The 20,852-nt window shown below is 42.4% G+C and overlaps 1 protein-coding gene and 1 long non-coding RNA gene across 2 annotated transcripts; both read right to left on the reverse strand.

Moving 5' to 3' along the window:
* Positions 1 to 473: 473 nt before the first annotated feature.
* Positions 474 to 3,359, reverse strand: LOC148212486 (uncharacterized). The gene is made up of 2 exons (XR_015789866.1): positions 2,478 to 3,359; positions 474 to 1,095 (listed from the first exon to the last, which is right to left on the reverse strand). It is a non-coding gene; the product is annotated as an uncharacterized LOC148212486 (long non-coding RNA).
* A 2,777-nt stretch (positions 3,360 to 6,136) lies between these two features.
* LOC111012562 (tetrahydroberberine oxidase-like) lies at positions 6,137 to 9,394 on the reverse strand. The gene is made up of 2 exons (XM_022286733.2): positions 8,328 to 9,394; positions 6,137 to 7,155 (listed from the first exon to the last, which is right to left on the reverse strand). Exons 1-2 carry the CDS (start codon positions 9,214 to 9,216, stop codon positions 6,347 to 6,349), a joined length of 1,698 nt encoding a protein of 565 aa, XP_022142425.1. The 5' UTR covers positions 9,217 to 9,394; the 3' UTR covers positions 6,137 to 6,346.
* Between the last annotated feature and the right edge of the window lie 11,458 nt (positions 9,395 to 20,852).

Consider the following 20,852-nt stretch of genomic DNA (forward strand, 5'->3'; position numbering starts at 1 on the left):
TCTTTCTTAACCAAATTTCAAAAATTGAAAAAAAACTTTTAAAAAATATATATATTTTTTAGTTTTTAAAATTTAACTTATATTTTAGAAATATTTAAAAAAAGCAGATAACAAAACACATAGGTGAAATAATGTTATAAGCATAACTTTTTTAACATTAAAAAAAAAGAAAAATATTATTAGGACTATGAAAACATGAAGGTTTTGAATTCCATTCTTGATGATAAGTGTGGGAATTCAACTCAGGGAGGAGTCCAAGGAAATTACCAAACAACCAGCTGCTTCAATTTCTTTCTTAGGAAAAGGCGGATGAGCTTGTTGTTTGTGTGTACACACACGTATGTTATTTATTTTGCATAAGAAACCACTCTGTTGAATGTTTCGTGACGTTTTTTAACCGTCACTAAAAGGCGAATTTCTACTAATACCCACAACTTGACTTTATTAATCCAAACACAAACTAAAGTTAAACATACCCATAATTAGATAAATAGATATATACTGGCAAAGTACATGTCCCTTATTTTGCTACAAAAATAGATTGAGGCATAGTTTAAACACTAACAACAATATAATATCATACTCACACTTATTTCATTAAAGGAGTCATGTAACTGTAAAGCTCTCGTATCCAACTCATGTGCCTTGTCTCAGTATCAATGCTTTGGTCTTTCCATGAGACGTAGTAGTCAATCTTGTACAAATATCCAGCTCTGTGTGGTAAATGAGTTTCCGACTCGGAAATTTGGCTCATTCTCCCGCCATAGGGAACGAATATAATGTTTGCCCCTTCTATATCTCGAGAATTTAATCTCTCCCCAATACCCTGGATTGCAGCTTCAGAAATGGGTTCCTAGACGAAGTCAGATTTGATTTTTAAGCTTATGTTGGCGAGAGGTGTTCTACTGAGCATAGCTTCCACGAGGACAGTTGATTGAATCCAACTCGTTTCTGTGCATTCTTTCTTCGCCAAATGTAGCTCTGGAAAAGTTTTCTTCAAGATTGCAAGAAGCTCATCTGCCTTTCCAAGAAAAAAAGAGGAGAATGTAGCTATTGGGTTTATTTTGCCTCCTCCTTGACCTGTGATATTCCCACCTACCATCAAGAATTGAGTTCAAATCATCCAAATTTTTATGTATTGGGATGGGATTTTGTTTTTAGGAAAAAACTCATTTCATATGTCTATATGCCATGGAATCATGTATTAAATATCTGTCAACGCGTCGATATTTTCATCTTATTTCTATGTATCCACGAGTTAGACGACATTGACATGAGATGTAAATCGACATTCCCATCGTATAACAAAAAAATTGATTAAATATGAAAAATATCAACAAATGTCACCAATATATATAGTATTAATATTAGGAGCAATCATTTTTAATTAATTAGAAATATAAAAAAAATTTATTTGTTAATTTAAATACTCTTTACGATTTTTTAATTTCTATAACTTTTACAGAAATGTCCATGGACATTGACATTTTATCGATATTTCCGTGAAATTGAGACCTCGACATTTCCATTTATATCAACATTTAAAACCTTGGACGGAGTGATAGTTTTATTTATTTATTTATTTTTAGGTTTATGTTTTCCTTTTCTCAGTCTTTAAGTTTATTTTATCTAATTTGGTTAAATTATTAACCTAAATCTATTAGACATTTCTTGAAATTCATAAACCTGCTAAACACAAAATCGAAAAGTCAACGTCGAATAATTAAACACAAATTTCTTGTGTGTATAACTAGTTCATGAATCTAATAAATTTTTGAACAAATGAAGGATTTATTAAACAGACAAATTGAAATTTAAAAAGACAGTAATATATTCTTTCAAAATTTAGGAACTTACTAAACACAAAGTAGGTATTGGACATACTTGACACTTTTTAAACTTAAAAAACTCTTTTTTTAAAAAAGAAAAAAAAAACTCAACTTTAAAACTTCATGGACTAAATTTGTATGTTAGCGTTTTCCAATTACATTAGACTAAAGAATGAATTTAAATAAGTTGTGAATTTAAATACCCTTCTTAAACATAAGATACAAAATTGTCAAAAAATAAAGTCTACAAGTCTTAATTTAAGTTGTAAATTTATACCCTACTCAAACATAAGATAGATGTATAATTGTACAAAATCAAAAGTCTCAGTATATATTTTTTTTAATAGAACATGGAGGAGGGGATTCAAACTCCCAATCTCTTGATTGAAGATATATGTCAATTATTACGACTGAACTATGCTCACTCTGGCATCAAAAGTCTTAATATAATGTTTATTCCAATAAAATAAAAATTGCGAGTCCTTAATTCTACTCAATCAAAAGTTAGTTTTAAGATCACTCTTTCCCTATGTATTTGTTTATTCATGTACTCTTTTATCTATTCAATACGAGGTCACAAAGGATAAATTTCACGGAAAAGGAATTAATAAATAAGAAATAACTCAAGCAAAAAAGTTGAAAGAATACCAAGCCAAAGGATGTTCAGCAACACATTTTCGTCCAATTTGTTGGCAACATATTGCCACCGATGCATTAGCTTCACTGCACCTTCCTCCAAAGTTCTGTTAGTTGAGCAAATAGTCACAGTCGTCGGAACGGAACCAACTTCACCTTCCATGCCACCACGATTCCAAAGCTTCCTCCGCCGCCCCCTCTAATGGCCTAAAACAAATCCTCTCCCATCGACTCTCTATCGTAAAACTTTCCATTCGCATCAATCAGGTAAGCGTCAACCACATTATCAGTAGCAAGGCCATATTTTCTGAGCAGCATTCCATATCCACCACCACTGAACTGCCCACCAACTCCAACCATGGTGGAAACACCCGCTTGGAAATGCCAAGGTTTGGGTTTTTTTGGCGATACTATTGTAAAGTTCACCTACCGTTGCCCTAGATTGAATCCATGCAGTGTTGTCTTTGATGTCAATAGAGATGAACTTGAGATTTCTAAGGTCAACTATGATGAATGGGAGGTGAGCTACGTAGGAAAGACCCTCGAAATCATGGCCACCACTTTGAGTTCGGATTTGAAGGCATGAGTTTTGGAGCAAATAACGACTGCTTGGATGTGGGAAACATGTGATGGTGTTATGATGAGGAGGGGCTTTGGCGTTTCAACCGTTGAGAATCTAAGGTTTCGAATGGAGAAGTTCAAAATAGAAGAATAAGAGGAGTTGATTGGAGTGTATACGACTTTGGAAATAGAGAAATTACTATCGGGTGAGTGATTGAGGAGACATTGAAGAAAGGCTTCGTATTTGTCAGCAGAAGCTCCAACCCATGATGAAGATGAAGATAGAAGAAAGAAGGCAAGAGCAAGAGGAATTAATGGAGAAGAGTACTTCATGGCAGGCTTTTGAGATTTAATGTGTGCTTTGAAGCTCATGTATTTATGGTGGTTTTTTTTAGTTCAAATGGACAAATTATTTGGAGGGATTGGACAATGTGGTTGGTAAATTTTACATCATTGAATGCATGAAATTGTTTTTAAATTGTATTTTCAGACGTATTCAAATGGTTACTAGAGGGTAGTCAACTGCCATATTTAATAGATTTTATTTTAACTTATTGGAGAGGTATTTAATTTTTTCATCAGTTAATATACCTAAATGGAGGTGAAGGAGGTGGGTTGCTTTGAATTTACCTTTGGAAGAAACAAATATGTAAAAATCAACCAACTTGCATCATTGTCTCATCTTTGTTCACCACTTTGATTAAATTATATATATTCATATTATCTTTGAATATAAGTTGTTTTTTCACATTCAAAAGTACGGTGTACAAGTTTGAGTTGAGTTAAGCTTTTAAAGAAACGACCTATTCAGTTCGGTTCGTAGGTTAAATCGAAATAGTTTTAGATCATTCAAACCGAACTAGTTTTGCACGGTGAAGACTTATATCTTGTACTGATCACCCATCATTAAAGGTGTGTTTGGAAGTGACTTTTGCCATTGTTAAAATTACTTCCCTTCCTATGGATCATATTTGAAAAATTAAAAAAATTGATTTTAAGAAAGTTTAAAATCATTTATCGATGTTGATTTTGTCATTAATTCTACCATCACCGATCTCTCTCTCCAATCCTCTATCTCTATCTCATCTCTTTCTCAGATCTATCTTTCACTCTCGATCTCACTATCTCTCACCTCTTGATCTTAATGTCTCTTGCCGCGAGATCTCGCACTCACCTTTCTCACGGTCTTGCTTGCCATAGAAGAGAAAAAACAAGCAACCCCATTTGTAACTATAGATCTGGAAAAAAGGAGAAAAAGAAGCAACACCAAACCATAGATCTGGAAAAAAGAAGGAAAAAAAGCAATCCCATTTGTAGCTATAGATCTAGAAAATAAAAGAACAAAAAAAGCAACCCCATTTGCAACTAGTTGTGGAAGAAAGAAGAAAGAAAAAAAAAAAATCTAACTCCATTTGCAACTATATCGGAAAAAAAAAGAAGGAAAGAAAAAAGAAACAAAAAAATGCTAAGGGTTCGGTTGGGTTGATTTGCCTAGTAGCTTCAGTTCTATCGGGTAGAGGAATCTGTTGGTCTAGAAAAACTCTCCAACCCGATCCCAACCTAATCCATGAACACCTCTACTTTTGCCAGGTTTGTAAACTATTACTTGGACCGATTAAAACTCAAATTGAAAATGGATCACAAACCAATTCACAAATGACAGAAAGTTTAATACATAAAATAATCAAAATCAAGAAACTCATCTGTAGAAATATTTAAAGGATTTCTGTACAAAATTATATCAATGCAAATGACAAACACCAGAGTTTGCTTTGAAAACTTTAAGAATACATGACTCCTTTGGTTACAAAATATAACCTACACAGACTTTGATGCATTAGATCAACCAACAAATATGGAAAGTTTGAAAACAATATAATTTTAAGAGGCTGGATGCATGTTAAGACCAAGGTTCATCTATCAAATTTCTTTAGCCATTAAATTTCAAATATAGATTTGGTATATATTGTCTTTGAATTATATGTATTTATATTATGCACCGAACATGCATCTTGGCTTACACGTCCCTTTGCAGATGAAGAAATTCTAAGTAGCATAAGGAATTTGGGGAACAACAAAGCACCCGGGCCAAACGGATTTACCATAGAATTTTTCAAAAGGTTTTGGAACATTTCCAAGCCATCCATAAAGGAGATGTTCCATGACTTTTTCAGAATAGGGATAGTGAATCGTGTGCTTAACGAAACCTTCATAGCTCTCCATCTCAAAAGTTCATAGCCCCAGAAAAATGGCCGTACTACAAGTATCTATAAGATACTTGCCAAAGTATTAGCTGATCGATTAAAAGAGGTTCTCTCATCCACCATTGCTCAACAGCAAAGTGCTTTTTTGTACATGGCCGTCGAATTACTGATGCCATTTTAATGGCTAACGAATGGTGGACATTTGGCGCTGTTCCCGTTCAAAAGGTATCCTCATAAAATTAGATATTGAGAAAGCTTTCGACAAAGATCAATTGACATTTTATTTTATCGATCCTTAAACTGAAAGGATTGGATGAAAAATGGAGATGTTGGATCAGAGGATGTATATCATCTGTATCTTACTCAGTCTTGCAAAGGTAGCCTCCGTCTTACAAATAAAATCATGCCCCAAAATTTCTTCTCGGCCCTTTGGAAGCTGCTAATTCCTAAGAAGTGGAAGTTCTTTCTGTGGTGGTGTGTCTTGTACTGAGGCATTAATACTCCAGATAAACTTCAAAAGTGCCTCCCAAATGTCTACAACAGTCCCCATTGGTGCTGTCCTTGTAAATCAGCTTCGGAGTTTGTAGATCACCTTTTCTTCCACTGCCACTTTTGTGCAGGCCTATGGAACCAACTTTTCTCCATTTTTTATATTTGTATCTCGGTCCCGAGATGAGTTGATCATTTCATTATAGAGTGCCTTGATAAACCTCTTACCAATAAGAGATATGTCTTGTGGAGTAATGCAGTTAGCTAAATTATTTGGCATATATGACTCCGGAAGGAATAGTCACACTTCGTTGATGTAGCAAAAACACCCGCCAACATTTGGGAAGACATCATTGTATCTTCATCTTCTTGATCATCAAAATCTTCTGTATTTTGTAATTATGAGCCTTCTTTAACTTCTCTTAATTGGGGAGCTTTTATTTAGCATTTCATATGTTCCTCACATACATACTCAAGTAATATTTCTTCAAAATATATATATGTATCACATGGATTCAAGAAAAAAAAACTTACTTTATTACACCAAACACACTAAACATACCTATAATTGGATGCATAGATATATGTTTGTAAAGTACATGCCCCTTATTTTACTACAGAAAATAGCTAGGTTGAGGCATAGTTTAAACACAAGTAAAAATAATATAATATCACACTTATTTCAGTAAGATGTATCGTCTGTCCGAGGGTGGGTATGCTTTGCTCATGCCTAAAAAAATCGTAAGGATCAACCTTGGTCTTAACATGCACCAACCTATTAAAATTATTCCCAAAATACTTGAACCCCCAGGTGCTGGCTTGCTTGTAGCTTGTCTTTCCATACCTCTTATTTGATCCAATATCAAGATCTCTGTAATTGGCATATACAGCCCTCGGCGATTTTGAAACGAAAGGAGCCATGTAACTGTAAAGCTCTCGTATCCAACTCAGGTGCCTTTTCTCAGTATCAATGCTTTGGTCTAACCATGAGGTGATGTAGCCAATCTTGTACAAATATCCAGCTCTATGTGAGAAAGGAGTTTCCGACTCGAAAATCTGGCTCATTCTCCCACCATAGGGAACAAATATAAGGTTTCCGCTTTCTATATCTTGAGCGTTTAATCTCTCCCCTATGCCCTGGATTGTAGCTTCAGAAATGGGTTCCTTGACATAGTCAGATTTGATTTTTGTGCTTATATTGGTGAGAGGTGTTCTACTTAGCAGAGCTTCCAAGGTCACCTTAGTTTGAAATCCGATGCCCATAAGGACAGTGGATTCAATCCAGCTCGTTTCTATACAGTCTTTCTTTGCCAGATCTAGCTCAGGAAATTTTGTGTTCAAGATTGCCAGAAGCTCATCTGCCTGGCCAAGAAACAAAGAGAAGAATGTAGCTACTGGGTTTGTTTTGCCTCCTCCTTGACTTGTAACATTCCCACCTACCATCAAGAGTTGAGTTCAAATCATCCAAATTTGTGTGTTTGTAGTGATTTGATATATGAGATTTTTTAAAAGGGAAAAACCCAACTTCATACTTCTGTATAATGTGATGGATTGAGACATGTTTTTAAAGTTTATGTTTTCCCTTTTTAGTCTTTAAGTTTATTTTAGCTTTAAACTTTAATTTGGTTGAGTTATTGTAAGTTTAGTTCCTAAATTTATTAGGCATTTCTTAAAATTCATAGACTAACAAATCTCTGAATCGAAAAGTTACGGTCCAATGGATAAAATTTAACTTTATGTTTCTAAGAGGTTCATGAATTTTAAAAAAGGTTTAATAAGTCAAGGATCTATGGACACGCAAATTTAAATTTAAAAGACCTATTATACACTTCAGACATATTCGGCACTTTTTAATTTTAAAAAACTTATCGGCCTATATACAACTTTAGAAGTTCATAGACTAAGTTTTTAATTTAATTGTACTCAACAAAATAAAAAATTGTAATTTAACTTTTTAAATTACATGAAAGATTGAATCTAAATAAGTTGTGAATCAATAATTAATACCCTTCTCAAACACATAAGATAGACAATTGTCCAAAAATCATAGTCTATGAGTCTTAATTTAAGTTGTGAACTAATACCTTACTCAAACATAAGATAGATAATTGTCAAAAATCAAAGTCTATGAGTCAATTTAATGTTTATTTTAATATAAAATTAAAATTGCGTGTCCTTAATTCTACTCAATCAATGAATGGGTAAAAAGCAAATGTAATTTTTTTTATTTATTATTATTATTTTAAAATTATTTGACATTGCGTGGTGACTTTCCATTTTAATATTTATTTATGAAAGGATTTGTACAAAGATTTCGTACTTAGAAAATGTTTCTAAATCAAAACATAAAATTGTTTCAAGCCAAGCAGGCTTAATTTTGAAGTTTATATTATTAAGCCACTGAAAACAAATGTATACTTTTTTTTTCTTTTTTTCTTTTGTATTTTTTTAAGCATTTTTTAACTATTTACTTGCATAGTCCCAAAATCCCTCTTTTTAGATTTTGTGTTTGTTCATTCACTTTTCTACTCTACTCAATGTGACCTCACAATGAAAAGGAATAAATAAATAACAAATAACTCAAAAAGGGAAAAAGTTGAAAGAATACCAAGCCAAAGGATGCCTAGGAATAGATTTTCATCCAATTTGTTGGCCACATATTGCCACCGATGGGTTAGCTTGACTGCACCTTCCTCCAAAGTTCTGTTAGTTTGGCAAAGTGTCACAGTCGCGGGCACTGGTACCAGCTTCACCTTCCACGCCACCACGATTCCAAAGCTCCCTCCACCACCCCCTCTAATGGCCCAAAATAAATCTTCCCCCATCGACTCTCTATCGTGAAACTTCCCATTCGCATCAACCAAGTAAGCATCAATCACATTATCAGCAGCAAGACCATATTTCCTCAGCAACAATCCATATCCACCACCACTGAAGTGTCCACCAACTCCAACCGTGGGGCAAACACCTGCTGGAAACGCCGAGGTTCGACTTTTTTGAGCAATACTATAGTAAAGTTCACCTAGAGTTGCTCCAGAATGAACCCATGCATTGTTGTTTTTGACATCAACAGAGATGGACCTGAGATTTATAAGGTCAACTATGATGAATGAGAGATGGGCTACGTAGGAAAGTCTCTCAAAATCATGGCCACCACTTCGAGTTCGGATTTGAAAGCCATAGCGTTTGGAGCAAACAACGGCTGCTTGGATGTGGGAAACATGTGATGGTGTTATGATGAGGAGTGGCTTTGGGGTTTCAGCCGTCGAGAATCTAAGGTTTCGAATGGAGAAGTCTAAAACAGAAGAATAAGAGGAGTTGATTGGAGTGTGTATGACTTTAGAAATAGAGTAATTACCATCGGGAGAGTGATTGAGGAGACACTGTAGAAAGGATTCATGTTTGTCAGCAACCGCTAAGGTCCAGAATCGAGATGAAGATAGAAAAATGAAGGCAAGAAAAAGAGGGATTAATGGAGAAGAGTAATACTTGTTCATGGTTGGGTTATTGAGATTTTGTGATTGCAAGCTCCACTATTTAATGGTGTTTTGGTAGGAAGGATTAATGTTGAAAGAGAGAAAAGAATTTAATTTATGTTGCATTATTGGCTGATATGTTTATCCTCCTTTGACGAAATTAATATATTTATTTAACAAAAATTGATCCCACTCCTTTTGAACTTTAAAATTCAATTTGACCGAGTAAACTAAATATATAGTAAATAGAGATAGAAAATCTAATTTTTTTTAGTGAGCATCCACAAAAAAAAAAAAAAAAATGAATTGAGACTTTTTTGTTTTTTTATATTGTTTATGCAAAGATTTGCACAACAGTGTGTTTCTGGTTGTAGCTCGAACCCGGCCTCCGGACCGACCTGACCACTTGGGCGGACCTGCACAAAAAGGTGTGCACTCCGACGATCAAGTCAGTATAGGTCGGATTCCAAGTCTAGTTCGAAGCCAGAAATCATCGTACCTGATCGGGGAGTGAGGTCCCCTACTTATGGGTGGCGGTCCCGCTAATCCAGCGACCGTTACATTTGGTAATCTCGGGACCGTCGGTTACATCCGGTAATCTCGGGACCGACGGTTACGCCCGATAATCACGCCGCAGACAGTTGCGCATCTCGGCCCATACCGGGCTCCCCGGTGGGTCGGACCTGAGCCGGGCTCACCTCGGCCCTCACACTTGGCGTTTGTCGGCGTTGGTGGCGGGCATCTCGGCCTTCCGAGCTGGGCGTGATTCATGAGTCATCTTGGGGCACCAATAGGGGTCTTCCACGTGTCCCGAGTATACCCTTCCCCAAACATTGGCCCCCTCTCTGTCTGGTCCGATCTCGACCTGGCAGAGAAGTTCATTCGACCTGCTTTGGACACGTGGCGACTTCCTATTCGTGGGGAAATACAACCGTCGCGGAAGATTTATCGTCGGAATATTCAAATATTCCGACGCTTCGGGTCTCAGAGGAGATCCCAGCCACTCGTTGATTACACGTGTACGGTGGGGAAGTTCCTCCGACGGGCTATAAATGCTCCCAATCCTTCAGGTCATACCTTACGTTTCTTGCATTCTTGGAGTTCGATCTGAAGGCAGCTCGAACCCTTGGTAGGTCGGTCTCTTCCCTCTCTCTTTCGAACATAATTGCCATGTCGTCCTCTATTAGCAGCAATCTAGGATCCGATCTAGCTCGTAGGTTAGAGGCCGAGCTCGAGGAGATAGAACACTTCAGAATCTCCGATGACGGGGAGGATAGCGATGCCTCCACTTCAGGTCAGGGTTTGGAATATCCTTCCAGGATACCTGAGCACTACCTCGGATCCCTTCGTAGGGGATTCGCTATCCCTGAGAACATCCTCCTCAGGCTTCCGGAGGAGGGGGAGAGAGCTGACCATCCTCCAGAGGGATGGGTCACTCTCTACTTCAAGATGTTTGAGTACGGCCTCAGACTTCCCCTTCACCCTTTTGTCCAAGAATTTCTCTTCCGGACTGGGTTGGCTCCGGCTCAAGTGGCCCCCAATGGGTGGGGTGTCATTTTCGCTTTGGCCATCCTCTTTTGGCTTCGAGCTCGGGATAGTGAGGAGGCCGAGCTGCTGGACGTAGACCAGCTCCTCGCGTGCTTCGAGGCGAAAAGGATAGCTAAGAAGCTTGGTCGGTTCTATATGTGCGCAAGGAAAGGCGCAGGTGGTTTAGTTAAGGGGCCGACCTCCATCAAGGGATGGGTGAGGAAGTGGTTCTACGCTTCGGGGGAATGGCTCGCAAAGGACGAGTCAGGTCGTTCCTTCTTTGACGTCCCCACTAGGTTTGGGAACCTAGGTACGGAGTAGCTCTTACTTTTCGTAATTTTCTTCTGTCATTCAGGTCTAACTCGGATTTTGTCTTCGTGCAGTTTCAATCCGACCAGTCCCCGAGCTTACGCAGGCCTCCTTCGATACTCTGAAATACTACAAGGAGCGCTTTCCGAGGGGTAGGAAGGTCGGAACCCTGGTGACTGACGAACTGCTGCTCGAGTCCGGGCTGCTAGATTACAACCCTGCAGTTCGTCCCATCGAATCCTCTAGGCCGAACTCTGAACTCGGTATGCCGAACTTGCCTCCCCCCTTTTTCCTCTAACCTTGTGTTGACCCTTGTTTTATCTTGTAGCCATGGTTTGCGGATTTGCAAGCGGCGTGAAGCGCAAGTCCAAGGGCCGAGCCCATGCTCTTGAGGCTGCCCAGAGTTCGAAACCGCCCACCCCTGCCGTGGCAGGGCCTGCCTCGGAAGATCCAGCCCTGGTGATCGAGCTGGAGTCTTCCGGGGGTCCCTCGAGGGAGAAGCGCCCCAGGGATCAGGCCGAGGCGGTGGACGCCCAGACCTAGGCGGCGGACGCCCCGCCTTTGGGCGAGGAGGCGAGGGAGGAAGCCCCTCTAAAGCGAAGAAGGAAGAAAAAGAAGGCGATCTCTCCTTCGGAGGTCGGAGCTTGCAGGGTCTTGCCTGCAAGTTGGGCTGATCGGGTGGACGATCCTGCGGCCAGGATGGGCGGGACGTCCGATGTGACGGCGCGGTTCAGAATTGAGCCGTCAAGTCTCGGGGTGAGGGAGCAAGTGACCCGCATCTCAGCTGCGAGTATGGACCGCTGCATAAGGAGGGCGTCCAAATTTGTGAGCGCTCCTGGGTCCGTTTTGCAGAGGACCATTGACTACGCTGCCGAGGTAAGACTAGTGCCCCATTTTTTTTTGCTTGATTTCGCCCAACAGATAGTTCGACCTTACTGTTTCCTTGTACCATTTCTCAGGCGTTTGTTGCTTCCATTCAATCGGCTCTGGTTATAAAGGCCGAGCTGGATGGGAGAGAAGCTTTGGCAACGAGGGAGAAAGAGGAGTTCTCCGCTGCCTTGGAGGCTGCTTCCTCCACCATGAAGGATGAGCTGCTGAAGGCTCACTCCGAGGTGGAGACTTTGAAGGCCGAAGTGGAGTCTCAGGCCGAGCTACTGAAGAAAGAGGAGGACAGGCGCAAGGCTCAACTCCGAGCTGCCCACGCCATCACCAGGGGCTTGGAGAAGGAGAAGTTCCAGCTCCTGAAGGAGGAGGACGACATGCTCCAGGCGTTCGAAGCGAAGGATAAGGAGTTGGAGCATGCGACCGCCGAGCTGGAGACGGCGAAGGAGCACCTCAGCAATGGAGTCCTGCTGGAGGAATCGTTCAGGCAACATCCTGACTTCGATGGATTTGCCAAAGACTTTTCTGACGCGGGCTTCAAGTTCCTCATGAAGGGCATTGCTTCCGACATGCCCGACCTTCAGATCGATTTAAGTGGTCTGAAAAGGAGGTATGCCGAGAAGTGGGCGTCTGGGCCTAGCGGCACCCCTGGCCCCCAAGCGTTGGTGGATCGGTATGTCAGGGATCTGGATTCTGACTACTCCGATCCCGAAGAGGACCAGGTCGACTCCACTCAGGAGGGCGCTCCCCCAGCAGGCTCTTAGGCGACCACCCTTCATGAGGCTTTTCGCTGTTCTCCCTCCCTTTTTCTTTTTGTTTGTAAGTGTCAGGGCAGAGCTGCAAGGTCTATAAGCTTTGGCTCTGCTCTTCATCCAATAAAGAGACTCCCATTCGCTTCTACTTTGTTGTTAGTGACCTTTTCCTTCGCTTTTCCTTTGAACTGCAGCTAATGTCACCTCGCACCTCTTTACTTTTGAGGTCGCGCCTTTAATTAAAATAATTTGAAAGCTTGAGTTTGAATCTCTTAATGTTTAATCACATTGCACCAACTCTGGATTGTAACATTCCACCCTTAACTTAAAAAGGTAAAAAGGCCAAAATCCTAAGTCCGTAGCTGTTTTTCATATCATTCCTCGTACCCCCAAGTTCGGAGGCTTGATCACTTTGAACTTTCCACATCGCCCCTTTGCCTTAAAGGTTTGAATTTTAAGTTCGTTAGTGGTTTTGGCATCGCACCTCGTACCCTTAGGCTTCGAAGGATTGAATTTGAACCAACTGCTGGAACGCGATCGCGTGGGAGTCCGTGGCCCCCATTTAATTTCTGGTCGAACTCGGAAGCACGAAATTAAATCATCACATTTATTCCGATCATAATGCTTTTGGAACAGCCGTTACAAATTCATCGAAAACCCTTTTTGCATTTCAAGGATAATAACGCTTCAGGTGTTTCGCGTTCCACGGGTGTGCGAGGACATCTCCTTCCAGATCGACCAATACGTACGTCACAGGTCGGACTATGCCCTTGATCTCAAATGGGCCTTCCCAGGCTGGATCGAGGGCACCCAGATGCGTCTGGACCCTCCTTAAGACCAGAAGGCCGACCTGAAAGTCCCGAGGTCGAACGCGGGCATTGTAATGTCTGGCCATCCTGCCCTGATATTCCGCCAGGCGTAGCTGGGCCAGTGCTCTTCTTTCTTCCAACAAGTCGAGGTTGAGGAGCAGCTCTTCCTCATTCGTCGAAGGCTCGTAACACTCTATTCTATCAGATGGCATGCCGATCTCAACCGGGACCACAGCTTCGGAGCCGAAGGCCAGGGAGAATGGGGTCTCACCCGTCGACCCCCGTTGGGTGGTCCGGTACGACCATAGGACTTCTGGTAACTCCTCGGCCCACCTGCCTTTCTTGGAGTCCAATCTAAGTTTGATGCCTCGCTTGATGATCTTGTTGACCGCCTCCACCTGCCCATTCGCTTGCGGATGTGCGGGGGACGAGCTGAGGTGACTTATGCCAAGTTTGCTGCAAAAGTCTTTGAACTTGGCGTTGTCAAACTGCTTTCCATTGTCTGTCACTATGGCCTGTGGTATACCAAAGCGACATATGATGCTTGTCCATACGAAGGACGTGATCCTGGATTCCGTTATGTGGGAGAGCGCTTCGGCCTCGGCCCACTTGGTGAAGTAATCCACAGCAACCACCGCGAACTTGGTCTGGCCCTTGCCCAAAGGGAAAGGGCCAATGATATCCACCCCCCACTGCGCGAATGGCCACGGGGCCGAGATGGGGGTGAGCAGCTCGGGAGGTTGGTGGATTATGGTTCCGTAGCGTTGGCAATTGTCGCAAGTTCTAACGAACTTCTTGGCGTCCTGGCTGAGGGTCGGCCAATAGTATCCTTGTCGGATCACTTTGGCTGACAGCGACCGGGCGCCTGAGTGATTGCCGCACACTCCTTCGTGGATCTCTCTGAGGACGTACAGGCTCTCTTCAGAGGTTAGGCATTTCAACAGAGGCAGGGAAAAGCCACGTCGGTACAATGCCCCATCTCGGATCACGAACCGAGCTGCCCTTCTTGCCAACTTTCTGCGCTCCTTGGGGTCTTGTGGTGAGTTGCACCTAATGAAGTCCGCGATCGGGTCCATCCATGAGGGTTCTGGAGCGACGATCTCCATCAGATCTGGCTCTAAGATCGAGGGATTATCTAGGATTTCGACGGGGACCGACCTGGCCAGGTCGGTCTCGTACGCCGATGCTAACTTGGCCAAGGCGTCAGTATTAGAATTTTCCGCCCGCGGAATCCGGCTTACTTCGTAAGTTCGAAACTGGGCGAGGTATGATCTGACCTTGCCCAAATACTTCTCCATTCGGGTGTCTTTGGCTTGGTATTCGTCCTTGATCTGGCTCACAACCAGCTGGGAGTCACTGAAGACCTTAACACAAGAGGCCCCTAATGCTCGAGCGATTCGCAGGCCAGCAATAAATGCTTCATACTCAGCCTCGTTGTTAGAAGTCCGGAAGCTGAACCGCAAGGCATACTAAAATCGTTCACCTCCTGGTCCGAGCAAGAGGACCCCGGCTCCGCACCCCTTCTCATTGGAGGATCCGTCGACGTAGACTGTCCAAGGCAGGTCGGACCCGCTCAGCTCGGAAGGTGGTGTGAGCTCGGCTATGAAATCTGCCGCTGCTTGTCCTTTCAACGCAGTTCTGGGTTCGAACTGGATGTCGTACTCACTTAGCTCTATCGCCCACTTCATTAGGCATCCGGAAGCTTCCGGCTTGTGGAAGATACTTTTAAGGGGCGAGTTAGTGAGCACCACCACCGTATGGGCTTGGAAGTATGGTCTAAGTCGTCGGGCCGAGGTGACCAAAGCGAGAGCCAACTTCTTCATCTGAGGGTATCTAGCTTCGGCTTCGGTCATAACCTTGCTTGTGTAGTAGACCGGGTTTTGCCGCGCTTCCTCTTGCCGGATTAGGGCCGAGCTGACGGCACTGTCAGATACTGCTAGGTATAATTGGAGCTTGTCCCCCGGCATAGGCTTGGCAAGCAAGGGTGCCGAACAGAGGTAGTTCTTCAATTGCTGAAACGCTTGCTCGCACTCCGCCGTCCATTCAAACGGCCCTTTCTTTCGTAAGACCTTGAAGAAAGGGAGGCACTTGTCCGTTGACCTTGAAACAAACCGGTTCAAGGCCGCAATCCTGCCATTGAGGCACTGAAGTTGTTTCAGCGTTTTAGGTGCCTCCATCTCGATCACGGCTTTAATCTTTTCGGGGTTGGCCTCGATTCTCCGGTTGTTTACCATGAAGCCAAGGAATTTTCCCGAGGAGACTCCAAAGGCACACTTAGCAGGGTTGAGCTTCATTTGATATGTCCTCAGAACCTCGAAGGCTTCGGCCAGGTCGGAGAGATGCGACTTAGACTGCTTGCTCTTGACAAGCATGTCGTCCACATAAACTTCCATATTCCGGCCGATCTGCTTGGCGAACATTTTGTTCACCATTCTCTGGTAGGTCGCTCCTGCGTTCTTTAACCCGAAGGGCATGACCTTGTAGCAATACAGACCTTGGTCTGTTATGAAAGCGGTATGACCTTCATCTGGGACATGCATCTTGATTTGGTTGTACCCAGAGTAGGCGTCCATGAAAGTGAGCAGTTCGTGCCCGGCTGTGGCGTCCACGAGCTGATCGATCCTCGGCAGTGGGAAGCAATCTTTCAGGCATGCCTTATTTAAGTTCGTAAAATCTACGCACATTCTCCACTTGCCGTTAGATTTTTTAACTAATACAACATTGGAGAGCCACTCGGGATACGAAATTTCTCTTATGTATTCAGCTTTCAAAAGTTTGTTAACTTCCTCAACAATTACATCACTTCTCTCCTTGTTTATAGGTCTTCTCTTTTGTTTCACAGGTCGGAATGATGGATCTATGCTGAGGCGATGCGTCATAATTCGCGGGTCGATGCCAGACATGTCCTCATGGGACCATGCAAAGACGTCCGAGTTGGATCTGAGGAAGTGGATTAGCTCCTCTCTGTCGGTGGCCCCCAGCTTGGTTCCTATGCTTACCTGCTTCTCGGGACTAAGCAGAGGAACAAGCTCGAGCTCCTCAGTGGGTGCGGCAAACTCCTTCCTCGGCAGGTCGGCCTCGAACTCGAGCGTCCCATCCCTGAGAGTTTCGAGGGCGCAGACCGATGGGCTTTTGAGTGCGGCGGCATAACACTCCCTCGAAGCGGCTTGTTCTCCTCGGACCGTGCCCACGCCGTTGGGGGTGGGATACTTCAAAACTTGATGAAGTGTTGAAGGAATGGCCCGAAAGGAGTGGATGATGGGTCTCCCAAAGATGACGTTATAGGCCGACCTACCGTCAACTACCGCGAACTCGGCCATTTGAGTGATCCGGGTTTGGTTCTGCCCCAGCGTGACCGGCAAGTTGATGCAACCCTCTGGGATGACCGACTCTCCAGAGAACCCAACCAGCGGCGTCGGACTTCTCTTCAATTGCGACCTCGTCCAGCCCAAGGCGAGGTAGGTCGGTAAGGACAGGATGTTGGCGGATGCGCCCCCGTCTACCAGCACTCTCCTGACCACCACATGATCAATCAAGGGAGCAATCACAAAGGCATCATTGTGGGGCAGGTGTACCTCCTCTAAGTCTACACCGTCGAAGGTGATTGGGCAGGTCGGCCCCTGCTCCCTGATGACGCACACCTCGCGTCCGGCTGCACGGGCTAACTCCTTTCTTTTATGTCCGGATTGACCCCCGCTTGGCCCTCCAAAGATGGTATTGATGACCGCAGGTCGGTCGGTGCGCCGGGGTGGCGTCCTTGAACGCTTTCGCTCCTCCTTTTCCTCTGCTGAGCCGGTCCCGGGCTTTCCCACAAACTTCTTGAAGTAGCCGTCTTGAATCAGATCTTCAATTTGGCTCTTCAATTCCCAGCAGTCCGACGTGTTGTGGCCGTGCTCCCGATGAAAGCGGCAATACTTGTCCTTGCTGCGCCTCTCCGGGGCTCCCCGAAGTTTCTCCGGACGCTTGAGTAGTTTTTCCATTCCAGAATCCTCGATGTTCGTTAGGATCTCGGAGATTGGAATCGTTGTTGGGGTGAAGCGCTCGTAGGGTCGGCTCCTGGTAGGTCCGTTCTCCGCCCTTCGATACTCAACTCGGCCGCTGGAGAAGGATCCCTTGTCCTTGGACTTGGGATCTGCTCTTTCATCTTTTCCACTTCTGCCCCGGCCGATCTTTCGTTCAGGTCGGCCGGTTTTGGTTCGGAGGAGCTCCTGTCCATCGATGACTTTCTTTGCCTTCTGGAGCACCTCGGCGAAGGTGGCCGGGGCCTCCTCTCCAAGTTTCACCGTGAGGGCCTCATCAGCTAGACCTGTGAGAAAATAGCACATGGCCGAGTCATCGGAGCAGTGTGCGACCTTCAATTGCTCCTCCTGGAATCTGGTGATATACTCCCGCAGCGTCTCCCCCTCCTTCTGCCTGATGGTGGCGAGATGGGTCGCTGTCTTTTTGTTGTAGTGCCGAGAAGAGAACTGGGCGAGGAACTCCCTTCTCAGCTGGGAGTAGGTCGAGATCGACCTGGCTGGCAGTCTCCAGTACCACAATCGCGCGCTGCCAGTAAGCGCGATCTGGAAGGCGCGACATTTGATTGCGTCTGATGCCGCTTGGAAGTCCATGAGGCCTTCAAAGACTTCAACATAGTCCTTGGGATCCTTCGTCCCGTCATAAGGCTTCACGGTAGGAGCTTTGAACTTCGGGGGGATCGGTGCTTCCAAAACGTCCGAGGTGAAAGGCGATTCTCCCAAGTCGCCATCGTTCAGTGAATCGTCTTTCTGCTCACATTTGGCCTTTAAGGCCTCCACTTGAGCATCGAGCTCCCCCCTCAGCTGGTCGAACTCCTCCCTTGTGATTATCCCTGCGGGGTTGTGAGAGGATTCAGCCTGCTGGTTGGAGCTCCTGTGGGAGCGGGATGGCGACTGCCCTTTTTGGAGAGACGAGCCTCTCTTTCGGTTGAGATGCTCGCGGAGGTCTCCCCTCTGGCGAGTGTACCCCTCACTCCCGTTGTCTTCGGGACGTTCCTCCTCGGCCGGGCCGAGGTGGGAGCCCCTTTGCTCGCGTACGTACATGCGCGTCGCCCGATTAACGAGTTGCAGTAATGACTTTAAGATGATAGTTAGGTTATGTTGTAATGAGGATAGGTTCTCTTTAAAGTTACATATTCAAGTTCCTATCTTCAGATATGTTGTATGAAAATACATAAATATTGTTGACGGGAAGATAGCTTAGTGTATCATGTGCCACATACCTTATGATATGTATTTAAAAATAATTTAGTTGTTTAATTGAAAACATTTGTTGAATCATTGATGTCTAATATTATTATTTATTATTTTTTTTGTGCTCAACCCTATTGACTTGATAATTTAATTTAATTTTTTTAAGTGGGTGAAATCGTTTGTTTTACAAATGATTTTAGTAGAAGACAAGTGAAATAAATCAAAGTCGGAGTAATAAAGAGTAATATTTTGCATTTCATTTTTTTAAAATATGATTTTTACCTCATTTTGAAGACCATAGGCAATTGCTTGTTCAACTAAACAAACGTATACATCAAATCTTGACGAATCAATTTATTTTATTGAAAATTTCTTGACTTTGGGCATTCAAAAAAAGAAAAAAAATCAAAGATGTAATATTTTTTTAAAATATGATTTTTACCTCATTTTCTTGATTTCCAAGAAAACTTCAAATACATTAAATATATGAAAAATAACTCCTCGACTGTGGATGCCAACTACATATGATGTAGATCAAGATAATTCTTTTAATAATAATAATTATTATTTTTAAATCAATTATCAAACATTGTGATGGCTTTTGAAAAGCAAGTTTTAAATATATTCATTTTTTCTATGATCAGGACTTTGGAAAGAATTACTAATTTATGTCAGAGCGCTCAACGATAATTGACATAGCTCAATGATAATTGACATAACTCTTCAAAAAAGAGGTTGTGAGTTTGAATCCACACATCACATGTTGTACTAAAAAAAATTTACTAATTTATAAGGTGTTTAGTATAGTCTCCTAAATAATTATAGATAATTAAAAGTATTTATATTTCTGATGTACTATACATTGAGGGCTCAACACATACGACAAGCTTCTAACAAGGTACCCTTCGCTCTTATCAACCCGAATTGGTTGCGTCTGGTGCAATCGTTCATCAAAATCGTTGGATCATTTATTTTTGCACTGTCCCTTGACCACAAAACTTTGATACCTATTTTTTTTATGCCTTTAACACCTCTACGGTGCTCCTAGAATCTATTGATATTATGTTAAAGGAATCTTTATTTGTCCCTACTTGCAATAAAAGGAATATCCTTTGGATTACAGAAGTTGGCTCTCTAATTTAGTCCATTTGGCGGAGTGTAATAGTCACACCTTCGCGGATTCATCTAGATCCCATGGCCAACTTTGGGAAGATGTCAAAATCTTAGCCTCATCGTGGTCCTCTAAGTCTCCTCTTTTTTTAACTACAATATATCAACCATTTCTGTAAATGGGAGTGTCTTCTCATAGCATCTTCCCTTATATGTTTTTCACATACTTTCGAATGGATGATTTCTTTTTCAAAAAAAAAAAAAAAAGAAAGTATCTATATTTTTTGTTACAATATTTATTAGACTATTTTTCTATACGACTCTTTTTAAATTTGATGGCGATTGTCAATATTCATAGGATTTCATCTCAAAACTAACTAAGGGTGAAAGGAGTAACCCATGTATCTTATAATCCTTACTAGGTTCCTTATCTTTTTAACGTGGAATCCTTAACATACTTCTTCAAGATTGTGGTTTTTTTTTTTTGCTTATCAATCTTAGGTTGGATATCATATTTAGACTAAATGCTCGTTTGAATTTGTCAGACTCTAATACCATGATAAAATTAATGAGGATTCATCTCAAAATCAATAAGGTCGAATCCTAATTGGCACGGGCTATGTCAATAATTTTCAATCTTACATAAAAAAAGAAAAAAGAAAAAAGAAACTCCATCACATGACTTTACTAAACCAGACACGAATAAAAGTCACCCCTTATTTTGCTACACAATGGTATATTGGGGTATAGTTTAAATACACGTAGAAACAATATCAAATTGTTATATTATTTTACCAAATTTTTTACAGAGGCTATGCTTTCCTCATGCCTAAAGAAATCGTAAGGATCCATCTCGGTCTTAATATGTACCAACCTATTAAAATTGTTACCAAAATATTCCAACCCCCACACGCCTGCCTGCTTGTAGCTTGTCTTTAGACATTTGTTGTTCGATCGAATATCAAGATCTCTATAGTTTAGATACGCAGCTCTAGGCGATTATGTGTTATAATCTATATTAATTAACTTCGTCAACTTATAAATCTATACTGTTCATT

The sequence above is a fragment of the Momordica charantia genome (genome assembly GCF_013281855.1).
Source record: "Momordica charantia cultivar OHB3-1 chromosome 3 unlocalized genomic scaffold, Mcharantia_2.0 BLBB01000003.1, whole genome shotgun sequence".
Taxonomy (NCBI): Eukaryota; Viridiplantae; Streptophyta; class Magnoliopsida; order Cucurbitales; family Cucurbitaceae; genus Momordica; species Momordica charantia.

Excerpts from the sequence above, each read along its gene's own strand:
- LOC111012562 (XM_022286733.2), bottom strand. The coding sequence starts at position 9,216 with ATGAACAAGTATTACTCTTCTCCATTAATCCCTCTTTTTCTTGCCTTC. Across the intron at positions 7,156-8,327 it reads CCTAGGCATCCTTTGGCTTG|GTGGGAATGTTACAAGTCAA; the intron begins GTATTCTTTCAA and ends TCTTGATGGTAG.